Source organism: Scomber scombrus, chromosome 15 (genome assembly GCF_963691925.1).
Source record: "Scomber scombrus chromosome 15, fScoSco1.1, whole genome shotgun sequence".
NCBI lineage: Eukaryota > Metazoa > Chordata > Actinopteri > Scombriformes > Scombridae > Scomber > Scomber scombrus.
In genome coordinates, this window is record NC_084984.1 from 14,780,244 (window position 1) to 14,800,193 (window position 19,950).

The 19,950-nt window shown below is 39.7% G+C and overlaps 1 protein-coding gene across 1 annotated transcript in view; it reads left to right on the forward strand.

Annotated features, from left to right (window-relative positions):
* The window catches only part of pi4kaa (phosphatidylinositol 4-kinase, catalytic, alpha a), a 61,839-nt gene that overhangs the window by 23,561 nt on the left and 18,328 nt on the right, over positions 1 to 19,950 (forward strand). The window contains 28 exon segments of the mRNA XM_062434494.1: positions 155 to 220; positions 311 to 407; positions 1,132 to 1,323; positions 1,486 to 1,586; positions 2,249 to 2,378; positions 2,480 to 2,550; positions 2,552 to 2,610; positions 2,776 to 2,871; positions 2,948 to 3,131; positions 4,046 to 4,146; positions 4,399 to 4,567; positions 6,813 to 6,863; positions 7,056 to 7,164; positions 7,279 to 7,415; positions 9,186 to 9,319; positions 9,424 to 9,506; positions 9,596 to 9,666; positions 12,352 to 12,476; positions 12,588 to 12,669; positions 12,770 to 12,853; positions 13,813 to 13,902; positions 14,054 to 14,173; positions 15,153 to 15,245; positions 16,137 to 16,293; positions 17,708 to 17,835; positions 18,493 to 18,651; positions 18,743 to 18,894; positions 19,055 to 19,162. Coding sequence (XP_062290478.1) covers positions 155 to 220; positions 311 to 407; positions 1,132 to 1,323; positions 1,486 to 1,586; positions 2,249 to 2,378; positions 2,480 to 2,550; positions 2,552 to 2,610; positions 2,776 to 2,871; positions 2,948 to 3,131; positions 4,046 to 4,146; positions 4,399 to 4,567; positions 6,813 to 6,863; positions 7,056 to 7,164; positions 7,279 to 7,415; positions 9,186 to 9,319; positions 9,424 to 9,506; positions 9,596 to 9,666; positions 12,352 to 12,476; positions 12,588 to 12,669; positions 12,770 to 12,853; positions 13,813 to 13,902; positions 14,054 to 14,173; positions 15,153 to 15,245; positions 16,137 to 16,293; positions 17,708 to 17,835; positions 18,493 to 18,651; positions 18,743 to 18,894; positions 19,055 to 19,162 — 3,149 coding nt within the window.

Here is a 19,950-nt window from a genome sequence, read left to right on the forward strand (position 1 = left end):
TTTAATGTTTGGAAAGGACTTTTTCTCGTCCTTCCCCCTTTTTTTCTTAAACAACAGAAACACACAAGAGAATAAAAAGAGCTAGAATAAAGAAGCAAAAACGTTAAAAATGTGCCAAAATGAAAATTAATTTTCCTTTTTTTCTCTTTACCAGGTTGAACAACTTGTGTCAGATTCATTTTTAAAATCACTGGATGAAATCTTGGCAGAGTTTTTACAGGTATGACTCTCTTTTCCACACATTTTTTTGCACTTTTTTTTTACACCACTGGTTCATTGTTATATTTCTGTTGCTTTCTTTTTTCACCAGTTGAATCCTGGTCTTCATCTGCACTACAAAACCTTCAGTGATCCTCTCTATGTAGCCATTTTTAAAATGCTAAGAGACACTCTCTACAATTTGAAAGGTAAGGAATCTTTTGCTCTCTTCTTTCTTCAATTTATCGAGCAATTAAACCTCCAATTTCTCTTCTTTAACCTTCGTGTCGTCCTTCAGGGTCAAATTGACCCCGTCTGTTTTGACTGTTCCTTCTTTCCTCTCTTCCTTCCTTCTGTCTGTACTTCCTCCATCCCCCTTTCTTCCTTCCTTCTTTCCTCCCTCCCTCCTTCTCTTTCTTTCCTCTGTCCTTCTTTCCTTTCTTCCTCCCTTCCTCTTTTCCTTTCTCCCTCCCTCCCTCCTTCCTTCTTTCCTCCATCCCCCTTTCTTCCTTCCTTCTTTCCTCCCTCCCTCCTTCTCTTTCTTTCCTCTGTCCTTCTTTCCTTCCTTCCTCCCTTCCTCTTTTCCTTTCTCCCTCCCTCCTTCCTTCTTTCCTTCCCTGCTTCCTTCCTTCCCTCCTTCCTTCCTCCCTCCTTTCCTTCCTTCTTCCTTCCTTCCTTCCCTCCTTCCTTCTTCCCTCCTTTCTCCTTCCATCCTTCCTTCCTTCCTCCCTCCCTCCTTTCCTTCCTTCTTCCTCCCTTCCTTCCTTCCTTCCTTCCTTCCTTCCTCCCTTCCTCTTTTCCTTCCTTCTTCCTTCCTCCCTTCTTAATCCCTTCCTTCTTCCTCCCTTCCTTCTTTGACTGGAGGACAACAGGAGGGTTAAAAGGAGAAAAATCAGTAATAATGTGTTTTTTTTATTCTGCGCTCATCATCAGACCTGCAGACGGACTTTGTGAAGGAGGTGCATGACTTTGTGTTAGAGCAGTTCAGCAGCAGCCAGGTGGAGCTGCAGAGGATCCTGCATGATGTGGAGTATCTGCAGAGTGAGCTGAGCCCGCTCAAGCTGCGTTGCCAGGCCAACGCCGCATGCGTGGACCTGATGGTTTGGGCTGTGACCGAGGAGCAGGGTGAGAACTCAGTGCACTCAGCCTAGTTCCTGTCGTTTATCTTATCCTACCCCACATTATTTCCTGTCCCCTCTGCTTTTGGCCACTGTATGAAAGTTAACATTTTTCCAGGCTAAGTTTACTTCAGAATGTCTCACTTGTCTGTCTGTCTTTCTTCACCAGGAGCCGAGAACCTTTGCACCAAACTGTCTGAGAAGCTGCAGTCCAAGACGTCCAGTAAAGTTATCATTGCTCACATGCCGCTGCTCATCTGCTGCTTACAGGTAACAGTTTCATTCTTAAAAAATCCTTATACTTACTTCACTTCTCATCCATGATACCTTCCATTTAGACAGGAACCATTAGATAAGATAAGATCAGATATTCCTTTATTAGTCCCACAATGGGGAAATTTGCATTATCACAGCCGCAAGTGGACAGTAATAGAATATAAGAGCAGCAATAAGAAAAAGAATAAAGAACAATAAATAATAAGTACAAAAAAAAAACTATAAGAACAATAATAGTAAGAAATATGTAGTAAAATAGTCGTGACATTATTTACATTATTTACAAGATTTACAAGAGTAATGTTAGTATTGAGTGGTAATATATCAGATATTCTTATTGCACAGATTAAAGTGAAACCATCCCAGTGTAAGCACTCTTACTACTATGGCTCACTGAGACACTGTGAAACTGAGCCTCTGTAAATGTTACTGGTCCCTGCTGTGATTTAGCAAATATCTCTGCTGTGAAAAGTGATGTCATGTCATATTTTTTTTAAACATTGCTTTATGCTCCTTTTAGGCATTTCTTGTATGAAAAGTGCTATACAAATAACGTTATTATTAAGTTATCTGAACTCAATGGATGTTAAATATCCTGGAAACTTCAATAGCAGCAGCCTTTATAAGTCATGTGTCTGTGTGTTGTGTGTTTTCAGGGTTTAGGTCGTCTGTGTGAGCGTTTTCCTGTGGTTGCACACTCCGTCACCTGTTCACTCAGAGACTTCCTGGTGGTGCCCTCTCCTGTCTTAGTGAAGCTGTACAAATATCACAGCCAGTACACTTCAGGTAAAAACAAAAAAAAGCACACAACACAATCACTCAGCAGCAGCAGCAGCAGCAGTGTTATTTCCACCTCTTCAATGCTTTACTTGGTTTTTTTTCCAAAGGAGCCGGCGAGATAAAGATCCACGTGACTAACGAACACTCCCAGTCGACCCTCAGCACTCAGAGCAAGAAGTCGCTCGCAGCCGTCCATGTACGAACAGCTGCGGGACATCTCCATAGACAACATCTGCAGGTGAATTCATCCACACACACACACACACTTCTCCAGCACACACACACACACACACACAGACACACACACTTACACACATACAAACTTCTACAGCACATGCACACACACACACACACACTAAAGTCAACACACACCTTTATTTAAATGTTCTCCTTCTGTCCTCAGGTGTCTGAAAGCAGGACTGACGATGGATAACGTCATCGTAGAAGCTTTTCTCGCCAGTCTGTCCAATCGTCTCTACATCTATCAGGAAAATGATAAGTAAGTCAAACATTTAAACTCTCTAAATTCAAAAAAAAGAAAGAAGAGTACTTACAGGCTCCTTTCTCCTCCTCAGGGACGCCCATTTGATCCCGGATCACACCATCAGGGCTTTGGGTCACATCGCTGTGGCTTTGCGGGACACTCCCAGAGTGATGGAGCCCATCCTGCAGATCCTGCAGCAGAAGTTCTGCCAGCCTCCGTCCCAGCTGGACGTCCTCATCATAGATCAGCTGGGCTGCATGGTCATCACAGGAAATGTGAGTTTTTATTCCTCTGCTTACTACTAATGGAGCAAATCTAACCTGCATGTTATCTACTGTTTGGAGGTTCAGGGAAATACTTATACAACAATCAAAAATCCAATTTTTATACTAAAGAAAAAAGCAATAAGAATTTAAATACAGCTGATTATCATGAACCAGCCAACATGTTTTTAATAAAATCACATATTCTCAAATTTAGACATCTGTTGGACTTGTATGAGGATCCAGAGTTTGTCCCAAATTTGAATGAGTCAATGTGAATTAAGAAGAATCTGCATATTAAAAAAGAATAAAGAGATCAAATAGAACAAATGCAAAACAAAGGTGTGTGTATCAGTTAAAGGACTCATTTTGTGGAATATACCTGAAAAATATTTTAAATACTGCATATATTAAAAAAGTGATTAAAGTCATTAAATATAAAACTGAAGCATAAATATTATTGTATATATGGATTTTGTTATGTATATGAACCTTGGTACTTTTGGGTATATATAACAATGCATATTTGAATTTTAATGTGTTTATTTATTTCAAAGATGAGAATAAAAACAGATAAAGAAGATAAACAAAACAAGAATAACAGTGTTTGAAAAGGAGTAGGAAGAAGTATGAAGTACATATTTAAGGAAATATGCATGTGTGTGTATATATGTATTTGTGTATATATGTGTGTGTTTTAAGTGTATGTTATTATGTAGGGAGTAGGGATCTATTCAAAAGACTAATTTAAAAAGCATAGGTGTTATAAGCTAAGGCTTTGTTTTCGGTTTATCACTGTTTCTAAAGGAGAAGAAGAAAACAAGGACATATTTACTTTATTTATTTATATGTGTATTTGAGTTGAAAATGGCTGAAATGAACTAAACTAAACTTCATAACTTTGTTTCCTTTCTTTCTCACCTCAGCAATACATCTACCAGGAAGTTTGGAATCTGTTCCAGCAGATCAGTGTGAAGGCCAGCTCCATGGTTTACTCCACCAAAGACTACAAGGATCACGGTTATAGGTGAAAAAGCAGCTTAAATAACACAAATACAGTTCATTATGGTTGTTAGATACATGAGAAAGTCAAAGTATGCTCCTCTAATGTAGCCTATAGTGTCATTTACAGTGTAGTTAAACGTGTGTGTGTGTGTGTGTGTGTGTGTGTGTGTGTGTGTGTGTGTGTGTGTGTGTGTGTGTGTGTGTGTGTGTGTGTGTGTGTGTGTGTGTGTGTGTGTGTGTGTGTGTGTGTGTGTGTGTGTGTGTGTGTGTATAGACACTGCTCTCTGGCTGTGATCAACGCTCTGGGGAACATAGCAGCGAACCTTCAGGCTGAGCATATGGTGGACGAGCTGCTGGTCAATCTGCTCGAGCTTTTCGTTCAGCTGGGTTTAGAAGGGAAGAGAGCCAGCGAGAGAGCCTCGGACAAAGGCCCGACTCTGAAGGTACGACACACACACACACACACATATATATACAATCACAGCAGCAATGACATCACTGTGTGGGTTTATTAAATACATGCAAGCACACATTTCAGTAACAGTGTTTCATACAGAAATGTTTACATAAAGATGGAGGAGCAAATAATTACTACCATGATTACTTTACAGAGTTGTAAAATGCCTCAAATGAGTTGAGAGGTTTTATGGAAGCAAACGAAAGTAGAGCCTAACCGATATATTGGTTAACTGATATTATCTATCACAGATATATCAGTATTGGTGTTGATGCTGTCTGATATGTGCCGACATTTTAAAGATAAATAAGCCAAATTTTTTATGTATATTTTTTGTCCTTTTTCCTAATTCAAGTTTAATATACACATTAAACTCCCAGTGAAGTTTACTGTTTCAGAGCACTGATGTCATTTTATAAACATTTTTATCATAAAAATGTATTCTTAAACTGTTAAATATATCACAGCCTCCATTGCATATCTTTGTCATAAATGTCTGGTAGCCACATTTGAAATAAAAGTGTGTTTATGTTTATATATTCTGTAAGATTATCGAATCTTAACAAAGGTAATATTTACATTTAGTCAAAAACACAATGTGCATTTCCTTAAGGTCTAACAAACATGTTAAATGCATTTTCTTACCCATAAAATATTTGCTAAACAGATTTTTTAAATCTCATATTGTTGACATCCATGTTTGCAGGCTTGCAGGCTTCTTCTTCTCTGCTTTTTTTGGTGTATTACAGCCACTAATCATTGGAGTAGTGTGAAACCATTTGGCAGGATATAAAAAAATGAGCACCCACTCATAAAAAAACTGCTTTAAAATGCTGATAGATGTCATAAACTCCTCAGGGTGCGTGCCCATAATAATGCAGCTCCTTGCAGTTTTAGTGTTTAGTCATTTTCTGCTGCATTGCTTAAATAAATGAATGAGGAGGCTGCGTTTTTTTTCTATCGACCCAAATCAGCTAAACTCAGGAACGAAAAGTCTCTTTTATGTTTTACTGCACCTGAAATACCATGATTATTTCACAGATTAGACTGACGACAGATTGCATAACGATGGCAGCGTTTGAAAAGCGGTTATCTCTCACAAGGAAGCAACAATACAGAGTCATCCTGTTGTTCTTTGTGTTTAATGCTGCGTGACTCTGATGTTTTGATTTGGATGTAATGAACAGATAAAAAAGGAGACATGCAGGGATGGAAAAGAAGGCTGAAAGCTCCTTATTGTCTGTCTTTATGTAGACAGAGACAGGCAACATAGCTTCATTTTTAATGTTGATAAATATGATACTGTGGCACAAGTTGCTGCCACCATGAATTCCCTCAGCAGAGAGCACAGACAGACACAGTTCAATTAACTATTTTATTTAATAATTCAAAACTCATAATACAAACTTAAAGCTCTTCAGCCTTTTTCTGCTCTGACGCTCCATCACTCTCTTTTGACGCTTTTCCACTATACAGTTCTAGCACTACTCGACTCGACCTCTTTTTTTTCCCTTTTCCATCAGGGATAGTACCAGGTACCTGGTACTTTTTTAGTATCTGCTCTGGCGAGGTTCCAAGCGGGCCGAGCCGATACTAAAATGTGACGTCAACAGACTGCCGGCCACTGATTGGTCAGAGAGTCACTGGAAGAGTCATGAGCCGTCCCACACAAGAATCAAACCCGGCATTTTTAAATACCGGCAACAGCGTTACAGCGATTCGTTTCTATTCTCTTGCTTTGTGTGTGACAGAAAGCCTCATACAGCAGCAAGTACACCACTGCCTCCATGTCCTCCATTATTTATGTGTTTGTGTCGCGTAAAAAATGAAGTCACGGCAGTTTAATGCAGCCGTGCTATGACGACCCCGCCCACATTGATGAAGTACTATAGTAATGGAAAAGGTTTCTGGTACCAAACTGAGTCGAGCCGAGTAGAGCTAGAACTGTATAGTGAAAAAGTGCCATTCGTCCAGCTCTTGATTAGACATCTCATCCCACCTGGAGCAGCTCTGCCTCTCTCTCCTACAGCTGACTTCCCAAACCACTCCCACCTCCACAGATACATTTCTCAATACTGATACTACAGCACTTTCATATTTTATGAATGAAGCTGAACATAAGTTCCTCTGAGACTTTGTTTGAGCAGTCAGTCCCGCTCAGCCCTGCAAACTCTTTCCCAATACTTTTTGAATCATCACAGTACAATCACTCTCCTGTTTTGTCTCTTCAGGCTTCAAGCAGCGCCGGAAACCTCGGTGTCCTCATTCCAGTTATTGCAGTGGTGAGTAGTTTAAATATTTCTAATGTCAAGTTTCTTCACTTTTAGTAGTCAGGCTCCATCAATTAACTTCACTTTTTATCTAAACTTGAGCATACGAAAGTCACTTTGTCTCACATGGTGACTCTTAGCATCTACGTGGATCATTTAATAACTGCAGAGATCTATTCTTTCTCTATTTTTTGCTGCTGTTAGCTGACTAAGAGGCTGCCACCAATCAAGGAAGCAAAACCACGTCTGCAGAAGCTCTTCAGGGACTTCTGGCTCTACTCTGTCGTCATGGGGTTTGCTGTGGAAGGCTCAGGTACAGAGTTTGTTGATCTACAGGAATATTAAATTAACTTGTGCATTTGAAAATTAAAATGTGTCACACTCGGTGGGGTCGTATAAGACGATTTGTTTCTGTTGAACTCTTCAGGTCTTTGGCCTGAAGAATGGCACGAAGGAGTTTGTGAGATTGCAACCAAATCTCCGCTGCTCACGTTTCCCAGCGGAGAGCCTCTACGCTCAGAGCTGCAGTACAACTCTGCACTGAAGAACGACACCGTCACTCCGGTAACGAGAACACACACACACACACACACACACACACACACACACACACACACACACACACACACACACACACACACACACACACACACACACACACACACACACACACACTCATAGCATAACTTCCCTTAGCAAAAAGTATTATACTTGAAGTTCATTTTATTAAGTATGCTTGAGTGTAAGTATAAGTATAGCAAGTATACTACGGACCATGTACTTGTAGTGTACTAGAAAGTATACTATTTTAATACCTCTTCGGACTAAATTGGAACATTTTTAAGTTTATAAAAGTTTACTTTAAGTATACTTTATAAGGTCATTTTAAGTTTATAAAAGTACACTTTCAAGTATACAACAAGTACACTCATCTATATAGTACTAGTGTACTAGGTATATACTTCTAGTCCACATTTTAGTTTATTGAAGTATACTTAAAGTATAGCACAAGTCCACTCTTCTATATACTGCCATTGTACTAGTTATATACTATATGATCTTGAACATATAAGTTTATAACAGGGGTAATACCTCAAAGCAAATGTGTGTAGTGAAAAACATTTTTATTCTGCTAAATTAAATGTAAGCACGAGTCAATGACTTGACCTTATTCTGTACTTGGATCAAGATATACTAAGTATTAGTATAGTCACAAAAACTGTCCAGTCCTGTTATTTACAATTAAGAACAATCTCCAAACTCAAGCCGATGCTCACCCACTCTGACCTGGAAAGAATTATTCATGCTTTCATTTTTACCCGTTTAGATTACTGCAACTCTCTCCTTTCCGGATTACCTCAAAAATGTCTCTCTCGCCTCCAACTAGTTCAGAACGCAGCAGCTAGGCTTCTTACTGATTTTAACAGACGACATCACATCACCCCAATCCTCGCTTCTCTTCACTGGCTCCCTGTTCATTTTAGATTTGATTTTAAGATTTTACTGATCACTTTTAAAGCACGTCTGGGTCTAGCTCCAAGCTACATAACGGACATGTTGACTCCGTATGAGCCGGCCCGCAGCCTTAGATCCTCAGGTGGGGCCTTTCTGGTTGTTCCCAAGTCAAGGCTGAAATCTAGAGGGGACCTTACTTTTGCCATCAGGGCCCCTCAGCTTTGGAACAACCTGCCTGAGGAAATAAGGCTGACACATTCAGTATCTTCTTTTAAATCATTACTAAAAACTCATTTCTACAGACTAGCTTTTATGTGATGTCATCTGCTTTTTTGTTCATTTTGCATATTGCTACTGTCTATTTAATCTTATTTTTACTTTGTCTTATGTATTTTATATATTTTTATATACTCTCATCTTGTCAATGCCAGTCTTGTTACCTCTCTCTGTGTTGTCTGTCTTGCTTTGTATTTTACTGCTTTTTGCCTTGTCTGTCAAAGTACTTTGTGAACCTTGTTTTTTTTAAAGGTGCTATATAAATAAAGTTTATTATTATTATTATTATTTTTATTATTAGTACTTTGTGGCAGAAAGAAGTAAAAAGTATACTAAAGTACAAGTATAAGCTTTAGTATTAAAGTATAAGTGTAAGTCTTAGTATTAATGTACTTAGTCTTAGACTTTTCTTTATACTTTTCAGTATAAGCCAAGTATACTTCACTATACTATTCTTAAGTATATAAAATATAGTATATAAAAAGTAAACTTCAAGTATACTGCCTCAGTTTTAGTATGAAATAAGTATACTCGTAGTACACTTGAATAAACTACTTTTTACTAAACTAGTAAACTAGTTTATGGTTTCCTGTTTAACTTCAGGCGGAGCTGAACGATCTGCGTAGCACCATCATCAACCTGCTGGATCCTCCTCCTGAAGTCGCTGCTCTCATCAACAAACTGGACTTTGCCATGTCGACATATTTGCTGTCAGTTTACAGATTAGAATACATGAGGTATGAGAAACATGCACACTGTATGTTAATCACTTCATCTGCTGGACTGTTTTCAATGATTATAAACAGAAGTGTGATTTATGTTTTCTCTCTACGTCTGTCAGGATGCTGCATTCTCAGGACTCGGATCGTTTTCAGGTCATGTTTCGATACTTTGAAGACAGAGCGATACAGAAGGATAAATCTGGTAAAGCAGAAGACAAAAAGATATAAAACATGCACTGTTAATGTTGGTGGTTCATTATTATGCATTAATACTTCATATATTCTTTCCAGGCATGATGCAGTGTGTGATTGCTGTTAGCGACAAGGTTTTTGAAGTCTTCCTGCAAATGATGGCTGAAAAAGTAAGCAAGAACTTATATCTTATTTACTGTGTATTCAGATTTTCACTTAGTGTTTAATTACACAGTGGGGGATATTAAAAAAGGGTTGTGTTATCATTGTTGCAAATTGTAGGTTTGGGCTCATGTAATATGTTGTTATGACCCAGCTTATAAGGAGAAATGGAAGCAACATAAATAACCAGGTTTATTTGGTATAATTAAAGTTGTTTATTTAACCCTCCTGTCGTCCTCTCGGGTCAAATTGACCCCATCTCTTTTGACTGTTCCTTCTTTCCTTTCCTTTCCTTCCTCCCTCTTTCTTTAATATTTCCTTCGTTCTTCTCCTCCTTCCCTCTTTCTTTGCTCCCTCCTCCTTCCATACTTCTTTCCCTCCTCCCTCCCTCCTTACTCCTTTCTTTCCTTCCTTCCTTCATTCCTCCCTCCCTCCTTACTCCTTTCCTTCCTTCCTTCCTCCCTCCCTCCCTTCCTTCCTTCCTTCCTTCCTTCCTTCCTCCTTCCTTCCTCCCTCCCTCCTTACTCCTTTCCTTCCTTCCTTCCTTCCTTCCTTCCTTCCTTCCTTCCTTCCTTCCCTCCTTACTCCTTTCCTTCCTTCTTCCCTCCCTTCCTTCCTTCCCTCCTTACTCCTTTCCTTCCTTCCTTCTTTCCTTCCTTCCTCCCTCCCTCCCTCCCTCCTTACCCCTTTCCTTCCTTCCTTCCTCCATCCCTCCCTCCCTCCTTACTTCTTTCCTTCCTGCCTTCCTTCCTTCCTTCCTTCCATCCTCCTTTCCTTCCTCCCTCCCTCCCTCCCTCCCTCCCTCCCTCCTCCCTCCTTCCTTCCTTCCTTCCTTCCTTCCTTCCTTCCTTCCTTCCATCCTCCTTTCCTCCCTCCCTCCTTACTCCTTTCCTTCATTCCTTCATTCCTTCCTTCCTTCCTTCCTTCCCTCCTTCCTTCCTTCCTTCCTTCCCTTCCTTGATCTGAGGAAAACAGGAGGGTTAAGAAAAAGATTGTTTCTAAAATACACAAACACACAAGAAGCAAACTAACAAAGAAGAAGAGGCCTGTGGATGATGTTTAAACCTTAGAAAACTAAATATAACCAAAAGAAAGACTCTTAAATTTGAGCTAAAACTAACACAAAGAAACAAATATGAGAATAAAACCTTCACTGTCTAATGAAACTAATTAAAGGAATACTACGTGTGTGTAGCAAAGGAGTGCCTCGTACTAGTTTCACAGCAAAATTATCTATATTTTTGAGTTTACTGTAACAAATAGCAGTCAGTGATCGAGTACTTCTTACTAGGTTCACAACCAAAGATAGATCCTCTCTGTTAAAAAAAAACAACAATGACAACATCCCAATAAAAATTATCTAATACAGCGCCGTAAAGCATTCACCCACAACCCCTGCAAGGCTGATAAGAATTAAAGATAATGTCACATCATGTAACATCATGATACTGTCTGTGACTTCAGAGGTAATATTGACGTTAAAATACATTTTGTTTAAAACTCGTTGGTCCATAGTTTGCTTTGTTATGTGTCAGAGACCTTATGGTGAAATCTATAGGCAACATTAGGCAGCAAATTCACCACAAAGAGCCGGTCAGGAAGATTCAGAAGTAAACTACAACTTAAATTGAGTTCTTACTATTTCTTATATTATTTTTTATTTATTATTACATTTGTGCATGATTATATTATATTTTAATAACTGTACAGCACTTTGGTCAACTGAGGTTGTTTTTAAATGTGCTTTACAAATAAACCTTGACTTAACTTGACTTAAAGGTAAAGTAAATATCTCAATGTGTCTTAATAAGAGAAACAATGAATCGATAGAATTTGCTATTTGTTTCTGTTATATATCATGGTAAACTGATCATGTGTTTGGTATTGTTTGTCTGATTACTGGCATTTCATAGACCAAACTATTTATCAATCAATTGAAGAAATAATCTTCAGATGAATCGACAATGGAAACAATCGTCCCAGTCTTAACCCTCCTGTTGTCCTCGAGTCAAGGAAGGAAGGGAGGAAGAAGGAAGGAAAAGAGGGAGGGAGGAAGAAGGAAGGAAAGGAGGGAGGGAGGAAGGAAGGAAAGGAGGAAGAATGAAGGAAAGGAGGGAGGGAGGAAGGAAGAAGGAAGCAAAGGAGGAAGGAAGGACGGTGGGAGGGAGGGAGAAAGGAAAAGAGGAAGGAAGGGGGGAGGAAAGAAGGAGCGGGGGAGGAAAGAAGGAAGGAAGGAAGGAAGGAAATAAGGAGGTAGGGAGGAAGGAAGGACAAAAGGAAGGAAGAAAGAAAAGGGGATGGAGGGAGGAAGGAAGGAAGGAAGGAAGTAAATAAGGAGGTAGGGAGGAAGGAAGGACAAAAGGAAGGAAGGAAGAAAAGGGGATGGAGGGAGGAAAGAAGGAAGGAAGTAAAGAAAGAGAGAAGGAGGGAGGGAGGAAGGACATACGGAAGGAAGGAAGGAAGGAAGGGAGGAAAGAAGGAAGGAAAGAAAGAGAGAAGCAGGGAGGGAGGAAGGACAGAAGGAAGGAAGGAAGGGAGGGGAGAAGGAAGGAAAGAAAGAGAGAAGGAGGGAGGGAGGAAGGACAGACAGAAGGAAGGAAGGAAGGGAGGAAAGAAGGAACAGTCAAAACAGACGGGGTCAATTTGACCCGGGAGGACGACACGAAGATTAAACAAAATGTTATATTTTTTAGGCAAAAACCAAATCCCACGAGGAGGAGCTGGAACGCCACGCTCAGTTCCTCTTGGTCAACTTCAACCACATCCACAAGAGGATCCGCAGAGTGGCTGATAAATATCTGTCGGGTCTGGCTGAAACGTGAGAGAGATAGCACTGATACACATGTTCATTCACTCAGACAACCACAGCAACACTTTAATAAGCAGGTTCATACACCCGGCAGAGTCAACATATCATCTCTCTCCTTAGATTCCCTCACCTTTTGTGGAGCGGCCGCGTGCTGAAGACCATGTTGGACATCCTGCAGACGCTCTCCCTCTCGCTGAGTGCTGTAAGTGGTCATCAGTCAGATTACTCATCAGTGTAGCAAATATTGTTTCAGGCTGGCTTTTATACTTCATTATTCCATGATGTTTAATGCTTTGTTGCAGGATATTCATAAAGACCAACCGTATTACGACATCCCAGACACTCCGTACAGAATCACCGTCCCAGACACGTATGAAGCCAGAGAGGTAATGTTATTGTAGTTAAAGTGCAAAAGTGGCAGCGACACACAGTACGAGCACAGATCTGAAGCCTAAGAAGGGTCGCTAACTTTGACGTTTTTTCACATTATAATAGAGAGCAAAAGCTCCAGCATCTTTGTATAATAAACAGAGACAAACCTATCTAATGAAATCACTTCTGGGTGTAATTCTGCTCCAAGTACGTGGTGAGAGAGGAGCAAAGCTGCATTAAATAAAATAAATGCTATTCTCACCTATTATCACAGTCGAGGCTTCTGATCTGCTTGTGGACGTTCAACTTAAAATAATTGACTTGAAATTTGTTTCAGATTTAAAGGAAATTTTCATCCTTCATGGGTTTGGACACATTTTAGATCAGGGGTGTCAAACATGAGGCCCGAGGGCCAGAACCAGCCCGTCAAGGAGTCCAATCCGGCCCACTTTCCTTCCTGTCTTCTTTTCCTTCCATCTGTCCTTCCTTCCTTCCTTCCTTTCTTCTTTCCATCTTTTCTTCCTGTCTTCCCTTCCTTCTTTTCCTTCCTTCCATTTGTCCTTTCTTCCTTCCTTCCATTTGTCCTTCCTTCCATCTTTCCTTCCTGTCTTCTCTTCCTTCTCTAGCTTGCTTCCTTCCTTCCTTCCTTCCTTCCTTCCTTCCTTCCTTCCTTCCTTCCTTCCTTCCTTCCTTCCTTTCTTCTTTCCATCTTTTCTTCCTGTCTTCCCTTCCTTCTTTTCCTTCCTTCCATTTGTTGGAATGATTGAGAATGTTGGGTCTCTTTAAAATTAAACCTTACGAGTACGTTTTAGACGGTTTGACGATGACTTTTGTTGTGATTTGGCGACATATAAATAAATAAAGATTGATAGTTCTTGGTGTGGATGGGCTTTTACTCAACTGTTTGTAACATGTATCTAAAAAGTGTGAAATAAACTTGAGAGTGTCTGACTTTTTGCATCTGTGATTGTAGAGCATAGTGAAGGATTTCGCTGCTCGCTGTGGTGAGATCCTTAAGGAAGCAATGAAATGGGCTCCATCAGTGACCAAATCCCACCTGCAGGTAACACAGACTTTATTATTAAAACATCTTAGAAATACAAAACAATCTCTACTAACAGAGTTCTTATAATAATAGATAACGTTTGTAATGAGGCCTCTGAACATTGCTTATTTAACTACTGTACTGTATGTGTGTTTTTTGTTTTTTTCAGGAGTATCTGAACAAACACCAGAACTGGGTGTCGGGTTTGTCCCAGCACACGGGCCTCGCCATGGCAACGGAAAGCATCCTGCACTTCGCTGGTTACAACAGACAGAGCACCACACTGGGGGTGAATAAAATAATAATTAACGGGTTTGTTTTGTAGTGACAGAGACAATTAATTTTAGCCTGATAATCTTTAACCTTCGTGTTCCCTCCCAGGTCAAATTGACCCTGTCTGTTTTGACTGTTCCTTCTTTCCTCCCTTCCTTCCTTCCTTCCTTCCTTCCTTCCTTCCTTCCTTCCTTCCTTCCTTCCTTCCTTCCTTCCTTCCTTCCTTCCTTCCTTCCTTCCTTCTGTCCTTCCTCCCTCCCTCCTCCTCTCTTTCTTTCCTCCCTCTCTCTTTCCTCCCTTCCTTCTGTCCTTCCTCCATCCCCCTTTCTTCCCTCCTTCTTTCCTTCCTTCCTCCCTTCCTCTTTTCCTTTCTCCCTCCCTCCCTCCTTCCTTCTTTCCTCCCTCCCTCCTTCCCTCCCTCCCTCCCTCCTACCTTCCTACCTTCCTTCTTTCATCCGTCCTTCCTCCCTTTCCTTCCTTCCTCCTTTCCTCCCTCCCTCCTTCTCTTTCTTTCCTCCCTCCTACCTTCCTTCTTTCCTCTGTCCTTCTTTCCTTCCTTCCTCCCTTCCTCTTTTCCTTTCTCCCTCCCTCCCTCTTTCCTTCTTTCCTCCCTCCCTCCCTTTCCTTCCTTCCTTCCCTCCTTCCTTCCTCCCTCCTTTCCTTCCTTCCTTCCCTCCTTCCTTCCTTCCTTCCTTCCTCCCTCCCTCCTTTCCTTCCTTCTTCCTCCCTTCCTTCCTTGACTCGAGGACAACAGGAGGGTTAATAGAAATTGTCTGCTCAGTTTAAAGTGTACAGAGTTAATACAAGGTTTATTATACCCAAAAAAGAGAAGATATACATACATACAAGTACAGAATTAATAAAGTAATTGTAGTAAAAGGAAGTTATACAAGATTTCAGTCCATTTTTTTAGACATTTTACATTATTTCCACCTAATCAAGTAAAATTCATATGCTTTTTATTTAGTGTTATGTCTCTTCTCTTTCACTTTTAGTCCACTCAGCTGACGGAGAGGCCGGCCTGTGTGAAGAAGGATTACTCTAACTTCATGGCGTCCCTCAACCTCAGGAACAGATACGCTGGAGAGGTAAAAAAACACCTGATCATAACAATTATTATCACATTCCCGTTCTTTCACTCTCTTTTTATCAACTACACTGTGTCCCAATGCAGCTGAAATCATAATTTAGTCGCTCTTATTTACTTATTTACTGTTTCTGTTGTCTGACATTGCAGAAATGAAAAAATATGGACTGAATAGTGGCTGATAAATATTAACTTTTAACTTCAGCTGCAGTGTTGGCCAAGTCATTATTTTACGATTGTGTTGTTTACTGTTTGATATAGTAAATGTTAATCCACATTAATAGCAACGGCTGTATTGTATTAGCAGCTATATTGTCATTTAAACTGAGTGAATACAGAGAAAGTTAAATGCTTCTTAAAGTGCAAACACAAGCATCTAGATGAGCTCCAAAACCTTATTCTATAGGCTTATAAAACACAAAAATATAGGCGAATCACTGCCTTATTTACACATTCACTACTCCCTATAGTGAACATCAAATCAAGATTTTGGACACTAACTAATCGTCTACATTTTGTGTCGTCACCATCAGCTGTAGAGTCACTTGATGGCAGTTTTCACGTCTTTAAAATGTGTGTATGCCATGAACGCTACTTTTTTCACTCCATCATTGAATATTTGAGGACAAAATATAATAGATATATTTACACGCTCAGCATTCAGACACTCAAATAAAATGGTAGAGGGTAAATGTAGAGCTCTGTATAGTAAATAGGAAGTGATTTCAGACAGCTGCTAAAGAAAAGAGAATCTGAAACTTTTCCGGTGGACATTGAAGCTGTAGTGTAACTGTAACATAATCCAGTCTGATCCAGTGGACATGGATGCTACTCAGTATATCATATTAATGCTGCTCTCCTTCATCTGTCTCTTTTCTCTTTTTGTCTCTAGGTATCCGGTATGATCCACTTCGCCCAGGCAGTCCGAGGACAGTCCGATCTGAGCCGGCTGATGATCAAACAGATGGGAGAAGCTTTGGACTCTGGACAGCCTGAAGCTTTCACCGAGTCCATGTTCAAACTAGCCGCTCTGCTCATCAGCACCAAAGGTTTGACGTTTACTTTAACAACGCTAAACATCAGTGCTGCACGATTAATCTAAGCGCAATAGCAATGTCAGCTTATGCACCATGAGAGGAGATACTTCACGCACTGCTGTCAGTCTCTGTGTAGTCAGTGATGGGTGTGCAGTGCATGGTCACATGACTTGCAGGTGTGCAGACCACAGACCAGGTGCTAATGGACGCTAAATTGGTCGCCAAAAAGAACGCAACCTCTGTTAAATGGTGATGTTTTGGATTTAAGCTCAGCGACATCGAGCAGAAAGAGGAACTCTGTAAACATCTCAAATAAAAGGGTTAGGGTCACGCAGCAACTCAACATGTTTATATCAGCAGCTTAGACAGCAAAAAGTAAAATATGAGATGCATCGCAGTGAAATGCTAACTAATAATGACTGAAAGCTGAGGCCTGTAAACAAACACAAAATACAAACTGATTCCGTAACGTGCTGCATGGCAAAAGACATGATGCTCCTGTACTCGGTTAGCAATGAGGGCTTTCAGAAAATGACTTGAGGATCACACCGGCAATAACACAGCGTTGGGCTTTAAAGAGGAATTGGCTGCATGTGTGAGGAGCGTCAGGTCGTTATTACAACAGATAACTACATTAACATTGTCTGAAAGCAGTGGAGCTTAATGAGTTAGATTCTCAAAATCATCAATAATGATATAGCCTTTTTCTCCCTTATGAAATTGGGGGAAAAGGTACAGAAGCATCTGCTCAAGAAACAACAAGACTGCTTCAAAGTTACTTCCCCCAAGCAGTCAGGCTCCTGAACCTGAAAAATAAATGAACTGCCAGTCAAATGACTGAAGTGAAGCACTTGCACCTTAGAGAAGTCACCTTATTGTTATTTGATTCTTAGCTTATTTATTTATAATACTTATTTTAGAAAATCTCACAATGTCTTGCCTTGTATCCTCTTTTTATTGATTCTCTTGGTTTTATTTTAAGCGAAACATTATTTCGTTTTTATTTATGCAAATGCATGAAAATGATCATTAAAGTGAATCTGAGATGAATATATATATGAATGAATGAATATAGAATACAAGAATAAGGAAAAAACACAGACACACATGGGGAAAAAAACAACAAAAAAACAAACAGATTAGTCTGAGAAAAAGCAGCAAAGTAGATCAATGAATCACATTTGTATCATGTGTACAGTGAGAGAGACTGTCACTTTCAGGAGGTAAGTATTCCAGTTTGTGGCTGTTCACTGAGCATTGAGCGTGCACTACTCATGATACCGTTTTGTTTATCATATCGTAATCGCAATATGACTTTTTCACCAAATCTTACAGCTCTACTAAACATACACGTTCACCTCAGCATGCTCTGAATTTACCATCTGACTGCTGCTATCCTTTTTTCTTTGGTTTAATGGTCGTCTAGACTGCGATCCTCAGCTCCTGCACCACCTCTGCTGGTCTCCTCTCAAGATGTTCACCGAGCACGGCATGGAAACCGCCATCGCCTGCTGGGAGTGGCTGCTGGCAGCACGAACTGGAGTGGAAGTACCGGTACAGCGATGCGTTTTATCATTTTTATCTATTTTTTTATGTCCTTGTCTGTCAGTGAACAACAAGATTTTATATGTGGCCCCAAAGCACAAGCACCAAATCAGACACAATGCTCATAACTGGATGAAGATGAACACATACACACAAACTAGAGATAGGGCAAATCAATTAACAGCAAATATCTTACTTTATTTTAAAACATCTATTAACAATATATTAAAATATGAGCAGTTAAGAATAAAAAATGAAAAGTATCCAAAATGATAAATATTAATGTCAACATATTTTACACGATAAAAGCAACACTCCTGCACATCACAAGGTCTATAAGTAAAGACAAATGATGAACACCAGTAAAACCAGAGCAAAATATTCATAAATATTAAAATTTGAGAGGCTAAGAAAAAAAGCAACTTGTACAAAACAAGGTCTACTTTATAAGTAAAGACAATGACAAATGAACATGAACACCCAATACGTCGCACACAATGCATCCATGTAACCATGGCAACACGCTGCACCCAGAGCCCTGTAGACCTCTGGTTGGAACTGTTGTGGCTATAAAACAGTGGATAAATTGATTTGATTGATCAGTGAATGTATATTTTATACACACAATCAATCTCAATCTCAATCTCCTCCTTTTTGTCTGTTTAGTTCATGCGGGAGATGGCGGGAGCTTGGCAGATGACTGTGGAGCTGAAGATGGGCTTGTTCTCAGACGCTCAGGTGGAGGCGGATCCTCTGGCAGCATCGGAGGAAAGTCAACCCGTCCCTTGTCCTCCAGATGTTACCCCTCACCACATATGGATCGAGGTCAGACAAAAGATATCTTGCTCTGGTTGCTGCTATATTTTCTTATCAATCTTCTCCTTTCACGTGTCTTATTGCTTCTTCTTTGATTTAGTTTCTAGTCCAGAGGTTTGAGATCGCAAAGTATTCCAGCGAAGATCAAGTGGAGATCTTCGGCAGTTTGCTACAACGCTCTCTGTCTCTTAACGTCGGTGGGGCGAAGGGTAGCCTCAACCGCCACGTGGCTGCTATTGGGCCTCGCTTCAGGTACACAAACACTCACACAAAAGCCTAAAGAAAAGGAATGGTGTGTTTTATGGTTCTTGTGCTTCTCAGATTCTTAGGTGTAATAAAAGCATGTTTAAGTGTTGGAGTTTAAGTGACAGATGATGTGTTTTTTAGTGATCATATTTCTCTGTTGCTTCAGGCTGCTGACTCTCGGTCTGGCTCTGCTCCACTCGGACGTCGTCACCAATTCAACCGTAAGAAATGTGCTCAGAGAGAAGATCTACTCGACCGCCTTCGATTACTTCAGGTAGCTACGATCATATTACTCTCTATATTTTCTAGGGCTGATTGATCTCTAATCCATCTATAAAATGTCAGAAAATACTGCAAAATAGCTCCCAGAACTTTACAGAGCTCAAGGTGACATCGATCAAATTTATTTCTTCAACCAATCAATCCAAAATTAAATGAGAGATTAAATTCACAGTGATACAAAGTGACAGAGAAGAGCAGAACATCTTAATATTTAAGATTATTTATTAGAGATCATTTTTCATTCATTGCAATTTCCAATTTTAGATTTTAAAGTTCTTGTTTTTTTAATTATTTTCTTTTTATTGGTAACATGTCTATAATGTCTTAAAACTTTTGGGGTTTTAAAATTTCATCAGCACATTCCTTTAACGTACTGGGTTTTCTGTGTCTTATTTATAAAATAAGTAAATAAATGAAATAAAACTAAAGAATTTTGGACAAGGAAATGTTTGGATTTTATGTTTGATAAACTATAAATTGGTAACTCAAATTTTAGTCAACTAAACACTAGTTTTAGCACTAGGGGCCATTTAATATATGCATATATGTACAAATTCTTTTCAATTCAAACCAGGGTTATTGTAGTTAATAATAACAAAAACTAGCAGAGATAAAAATCATTTTGTTAACTGAAAAAATAAAAATAATAGTTTAAAAAAACCCCAGTAAAAACTAAATAAAACTACTATGAACAATGCAAAATGAACTAAAACGAAACAGAATTGCAGATAAAATCAGCTTTGTTTTACTTTTGATTTAGCTCCTGGTGATAATTACTGA